We start from the raw sequence: 6,335 nt of genomic DNA, 5'->3' as shown, positions 1-6,335 counted from the left end.
TTATAAAATCTTTGCATACTAGAAAATCAGAGAATTTGAATCAAAGGGTTGCCGTACTTTGATCATGGCGGCCAAATTCCTGTCCCTGGCGTGCATACGAAATGAGAGTGGCGGCTTATCGCCGAAGCCACACTATCCATCAATGCCCAAGTATCCAAAGGGCATAAACGTGGCTTCTGATCAAGAAAAAAGCATGCAAGAATCGGAAGCCAAGGCTTTATTCTCAGTTATTGGCATGTCGTGTTCTGCGTGCGCTGGATCGGTCGAAAAGGCAGTCAAGAGGCTTCCCGGAATCAAAGAGGCGGTGGTTGATGTGTTGAATAACAGAGCCCTCGTCATGTTTCATCCTGCTTTTGTTAATGTAAGTTGTCGCTCAATTTTGCTTTCTGGGTGCTGATTTTGAATTATTTGTGCGCAGAATTTAATACGGGCTGTCTGTTCTTGCTTTGAATTTTATTGGTTGCTCTCTATTTGTTCATGCTTGCAATCCTTGGAGTTGGTTTGGTTATTTATTTATTTATTTTTAGATTTAAATAATGGTGTTTTGTAGAATCAATTATTTGGTTTTATGACATTTATCCAATTAATTTGATTATTTAATAAAACATAATAATTTTATGTTAATATATTACCAGATAATATATATTTAAATTTGGTGAATTTACTATTTTTTTCTTTCTACAAAAATAAATAATAAATAATAAATATTTAGAAATTATTTTATAACATTTAGCCCCCGTTTAGCCCCCATTTTCTAAAAATGAAAATGGTCGGAATAATATTTTTTTGAAAAATGAGTGGTTGAAAAAGAAGGAAAAGTTTTCGATGTACTTGTAATATTATTTTATGAAAGATTGTGTGGTTGAAAATAGAAAAGAAAAAAATGGAATGTAATATAATGAAATTTAATTGGGGGCCAAACGGGGCTTATTTAATTAATTTGACTATTTAGTAAAATATAATAATTTTATGTTAATATATTACTAGATAATATATATTTTAAATTTGGTGAATTTACTATTTCATAAGTACTGCTAAGCATACCTAAAAAAAAGGGAAAACGACATGTTTTGAGCATTTTTCGCGTTTTAGTTTTTTAATTGAAGACACTCAAAACAAAAAAAAAAATCGTTTTGAGTTTGCATTTATAAAATTTTTTCTTATTTTTGAAAATGCATTTTCGAATACGAGTGATCAAACGCGTTTTGGGCGTTTCTGAAAATTAAAAACAGAAAACAGCAAACCAAGTGCCCCCTGACTTTGTAAGAGAGTTAAGACTTAAAAGTAACTATGAGATCATGTTTGTCAAAGTAAAATAACTTAAAAGTAACTTTTGATGAAAACAAAGGTGTGCTGAATGTACTAGTTGCAATAGATGCCAAATAAAGCTAAAAGTGAATAACACTATCTAAGGTTCTTAAAAAACTTTTGATCTTTCCTTCATGAATAAGCTTCTTATTAAGATCTCTGTTCGGGAATTTATAGCTATTATTCCCTTGGGCATCATACAACTTGGACATGGACAAGATTTTGTGAACCTTATTGAAGAATAAAGTAACATATGACTAAATGAGAACAATTAAAGAGCTTCACACGGTCACATGAATGGAAAGGCTACGTCAAAGTAAAAAAGAAATGCCATTTATAAAATAATTGAACTGAAAGCTGCACTTAAATGTTCTGCATTTATCGGAGATGGGATTTGTAATTGATAACTAAAACCAAACAGCGATTTGGAATTTGATCTCTTAAATTTGAGTTAGAGAGTAGTCCAAATGACATACGTAGTTTCAGACTTGAGGTGCTTAGATTCCTCTTAAATATTGGGGGGGCATCGATAAACAGCGTTGCTGAGCTATGAGATGAAAAAGTCCTTAGTCGAGCTCAGTTTAGTCATATTAACAGGTAATAAGAAATACTTTTACTTGTGTAAGCATGAAGAGAGAGCACAACTAGTAAATATTGCACTTACAATGCATCCACTTCTAGATCAGTGTTCCCAAGACTCTTAGGAAAAGCAAATCAGCTAATGAATTAGAGCTCAATGCACATAAGTTTAACTCATAACGGTTAAAAATCAGTGACTTTATGATTGAAGAGGGATATCTCAAGTCTGCGTGGCCTTCTTCCATCTGCCCATGATGATTTATATCTTCATAGCTTTGTACCACATGCACTTTGCCTTTAAATGTCCATATTCAGTACAGTGTTTATTGTACAACTCGCGTTAGTATCAATGTAACAATGTTTAGGATGTGGTGCATGGGTGACGTGTTGACTTAGTGGATCTCCTATACCTTTCTTTTAATAAATTAAGTTACTTTTGACATATTTAAATGTGTACTTAATTTAGGAAAAAGTTCTAAGATTATTAGGGAATTTTAAGTTAACACAGAGTGACCTGCTCTAGTTGCTTTAGATTTTCGGTAGATATAGATATACCAATGAATGAGTGAAGAGACAAAATTCATGAGCCGATTTCAAATTTATGCTTAGTTTTTTTTTAATTGTTGTGTAGCCATGAATGTCTGAAGGGAGAAAAACAGTAAATGCGATGCGTAAAATGTTCCATGCAATAATTCAGTTATCACTTATCAAGTTGGGACATGAGCAATAATATGGGATGAAATTACCGTATCACCAAGAATGAATTGTAATGTCAAAATGTGCAGGAGGAAACAATCCGCGAGACAATTGAAGATGTAGGATTTGAAGCCACGGTGATAAAAGAAGAGATAAATGAAAGATCCAATCAAGTGTGCCGGATTCACATAAAAGGAATGACTTGCTCTTCTTGTTCGACAACTATTGAATCTGCTTTGCATTCCATACGTGGTGTACGAAAAGCACAAGTCGCTTTAGCAACTGAAGAAGCTGAAGTCCATTATGATCCAAATATCTTGAGCTACACTAAACTCTTGGAAGCCGTAGAAGATACTGGGTTTGAAGCCATACTTATCAGCTCTGGTGAACATAGCAGCAAAATACAACTGCAAGTTGATGGAGTACTTGATGAAAATTCCGTGAGAATAATTGAAAATTCTCTTCAAGCCCTTCCAGGAGTTCAAGAAATAGATTTCAATCCAGAGCTAAAAACGTTGGCAATATCTTACAAACCAGATGTAACTGGACCTCGAACTTTTGTCAACGTAATTAAGTCTGCTGGTTCAGGATGCTTCAAGGCAACAATATTTCCTGGAGGAGGAGAAAGAGAAGCCCATCGACAAGAGGAAATCAAACAATATTACCGGTCTTTCCTTTGGAGTCTGATTTTCACAATCCCTGTTTTCTTAATGTCCATGGTCTTTATGTATATCCCTGGCATTAAGCACGTTCTAGATAGTAAGGTTGTCAACATGCTCAGCATTGGAGAGATTTTGAGGTGGTTATTATCTACTCCAGTGCAGTTTATTACTGGTCGACGATTCTACACTGGTGCTTACAAAGCGTTACGCAATGGCTCCGCAAATATGGATGTTTTGATTGCCCTGGGAACAAATGCTGCCTATTTTTATTCAGTCTACTCGGTGCTGAGAGCAGCTACTTCTCCTCATTTTCAGTCAACTGATTTCTTTGAGACCAGCGCAATGCTCATTTCGTTCATTCTACTTGGGAAGTACCTCGAGGTCTTAGCCAAGGGAAAGACATCTGAAGCCATAGCTAAGCTCATGAACTTGGCTCCAGAGACTGCAACCTTGTTAACCCTGGACAGTAAAGAAAATTTAATTAGTGAGGAAGAAATAGATAGTCGACTGATACAAAAGAATGACATCATTAAGATCATTCCAGGTGCAAAAGTAGCTTGTGATGGATTTGTCATCTGGGGACAAAGTCATGTAAATGAGAGCATGATAACTGGAGAATCCAGGCCAGTGGCGAAAAGGAAGGGTGACATGGTGATTGGAGGAACTGTGAATGAGAATGGGCTATTACACGTTAAGGCAACAAGGGTTGGATCAGAGAGTGCTCTTTCACAAATTGTTCGACTAGTTGAATCAGCCCAAATGGCCAAAGCTCCTGCCCAAAAATTTGCTGATCGTATTTCCAAATTCTTCGTGCCTCTTGTAAGTGTACAATTACTTTATATATTCAAATCTATTTATCATGAATTCTTAGCAATGATGACACTTCTCTTGGAATTTGTTGACGGTTGAATCCTCTTTCTTATTTTTAGGTTATAATTTTTTCATTTGTAACTTGGCTTACCTGGTTTTTGGCTGGAAAGTTGAATGGTTATCCAAAATCCTGGATTCCTTCTTCTATGGATAGCTTTCAGCTTGCACTGCAGTTTGGCATTTCGGTCATGGTCATAGCCTGCCCATGCGCACTTGGCCTTGCTACTCCAACAGCTGTTATGGTTGGTACTGGAGTTGGTGCTTCTCTAGGTGTCCTGATTAAAGGTGGTCAGGCTTTAGAAAGAACTCATAAGGTTAGAATCTGACACTGTTTTGCTGTTGAGGATTGGATCGAAAATGAAAACTGCATGGAGTTATTAATCCCAAAGAGGAACACTCAACCATATTTTCACCAAAATCATTCGACTTGAAAACATAGTCTATTGACTCTGTATGTAACTATATCCTTTGCAGGTGAACTGCATTGTTTTTGACAAGACAGGGACTCTCACAATTGGCAAGCCAGTGATTGTCAGCACAAGGCTCTTAAAAGATATGAGACCTCGAGAATTCTATGAACTGGTAGCTGCTGCTGAGGTAATCTTCGTTCTCAGAAATTTCTAGGACAGACATGCTCTCATTAGGTCAGCGAGTTACAACTTTGGTGCTAAGACCCTAACATGTTCTCAGGTTTTAGGCTTTTAGTTAACCTGAAAAATGTGCTTACTGTTCTTCAATTTTTAAGTGACCAAATTTTGTTGATTTTATCCAGAGAATTCAAGTAGATTGGTAGTAGCATTATGCTATTAAATTTGTGATTTTAGGGTGTCCACATATTTCTAGGTTGTAGGTTCCATACCCCAGCAAAGAGAGTTGTGACATTCTTTCTTAATGAATGGTGTTCTATGAAGAATTATAAGAAGAAACTTTAACCTGTACTGGTTCCTACTTCTTATTACTAATTTTACATAAATAATTTATGCTGGCTAATTTTTCTTAACTTCATGACCACCCCTAGTGATCATTACTCTCTTGCATAATTTTAACAACTGTTGACTCTTAACTTATCAGGTGAACAGCGAACACCCCTTAGCCAAGGCCATCGTTGAGTATGCCAAAAAGTTCAGACGAGAGGAAGAGAATCCTGTCTGGCCCGAAGCCCAGAACTTTGAATCAATCACTGGCCAAGGTGTGAGGGCTGTTGTGCAAAACAAGGAAGTCCTCGTGGGAAATGAGAGGCTTATGTTGGAGAGAAATGTTGCTATTTCAATTGATGCTGAAGAAATATTAGCAGAAACTGAAGCATTGGCCCAAACTGGAATTCTTGTAGCTATTGACAAGGAGTTGATAGGAATTATTTGCATATCCGATCCACTGAAGCCAGGGGCTGGTGAAGTCATCTCCATTCTCAAGTCTATGAAAGTCAAGAGCATTGTAGTGACTGGTGATAATTGGGGAACTGCAAAATCTATTGCCAAGGAAGTCGGGATAGATACTGTAATCGCTGAAGCCAAACCTGAGCATAAAGCAGAGAAAGTTAAAGAGCTACAGGTAGATTATTATGCTCTTTTTTTTAGTAACAATATGAAGAGCATTCTTGTAAATTATTCGTCAATTTACAATTTCCATATACAGGCTGAAGGAAATATTGTGGCAATGGTGGGAGATGGAATAAATGATTCGCCGGCACTTGTAGCTGCAGATGTTGGAATGGCAATCGGCGCAGGCACTGACATTGCTATTGAGGCAGCTGACATTGTTCTAATGAAGAGTAACTTGGAGGATGTTATAAATGCCATAGACCTTTCAAGAACAACTTTTTTAAGAATCCGTCTTAACTACGTTTGGGCATTGGGTTACAATATCCTTGGAATTCCAATCGCTGCTGGGGCTCTTTTTCCGTCTACTGGATTCCGCTTACCACCATGGATTGCTGGAGCAGCAATGGCCGCCTCCTCCGTGAGTGTTGTTTGCTGCTCTCTTTTGTTGAAGAATTACAGAAGGCCAAAGAAGCTGGATGCGCTCGAGATAAGAGAAATAACTGTCGAGTAGTTATTTAGCCGGATAGTTATGAATCATGTAAAAATCCATGTAGAACTATTGTCGGAACTTCCAGGAGATATAGAATGCTTCAAATGGAGTGGAGAAAGATGAAGAACGTAGTCGACTCTGTATCTGCTTACATCATTAAATAAGGGTTTTTTTTTTTTTTTTTTTTGG

At 36.9% G+C, this 6,335-nt stretch overlaps 1 protein-coding gene across 3 annotated transcripts; it reads left to right on the top strand.

Moving 5' to 3' along the window:
- LOC111368487 (probable copper-transporting ATPase HMA5) lies at positions 1–6,328 on the top strand. 3 transcript variants are annotated; one of them, XM_022989743.1, is made up of 6 exons: positions 1–361; positions 2,673–4,064; positions 4,226–4,429; positions 4,590–4,712; positions 5,187–5,666; positions 5,751–6,328. In XM_022989743.1, exons 1-6 carry the CDS (start codon positions 65–67, stop codon positions 6,165–6,167), a joined length of 2,913 nt encoding a protein of 970 aa, XP_022845511.1. In that variant the 5' UTR covers positions 1–64; the 3' UTR covers positions 6,168–6,328. The 3 variants fall into 3 exon arrangements, with proteins under 3 accessions (XP_022845511.1, XP_022845509.1, XP_022845512.1); XM_022989741.1 differs by having other exon boundaries at positions 3–361; positions 4,175–4,429; XM_022989744.1 differs by lacking the exon at positions 1–361 and adding an exon at positions 1,760–1,905 and having other exon boundaries at positions 4,175–4,429.
- Positions 6,329–6,335: the final 7 nt, after the last annotated feature.

Source organism: Olea europaea, chromosome 19 (assembly GCF_002742605.1).
Source record: "Olea europaea var. sylvestris chromosome 19, O_europaea_v1, whole genome shotgun sequence".
NCBI classification, from domain to species: Eukaryota; Viridiplantae; Streptophyta; class Magnoliopsida; order Lamiales; family Oleaceae; genus Olea; species Olea europaea.
Note: the sequence above shows the minus strand (reverse complement) of the source record. Positions and strands in the feature narration are given on the sequence as shown.

Coding starts and splice junctions, on each gene's coding strand:
- LOC111368487 (XM_022989741.1), top strand. CDS start 65: ATGGCGGCCAAATTCCTGTCCCTGGCGTGCATACGAAATGAGAGTGGC. Junction 4,430..4,589: donor CTTTAGAAAGAACTCATAAG/GTTAGAATCTGA, acceptor TATCCTTTGCAG/GTGAACTGCATTGTTTTTGA. Junction 4,713..5,186: donor AACTGGTAGCTGCTGCTGAG/GTAATCTTCGTT, acceptor TTAACTTATCAG/GTGAACAGCGAACACCCCTT.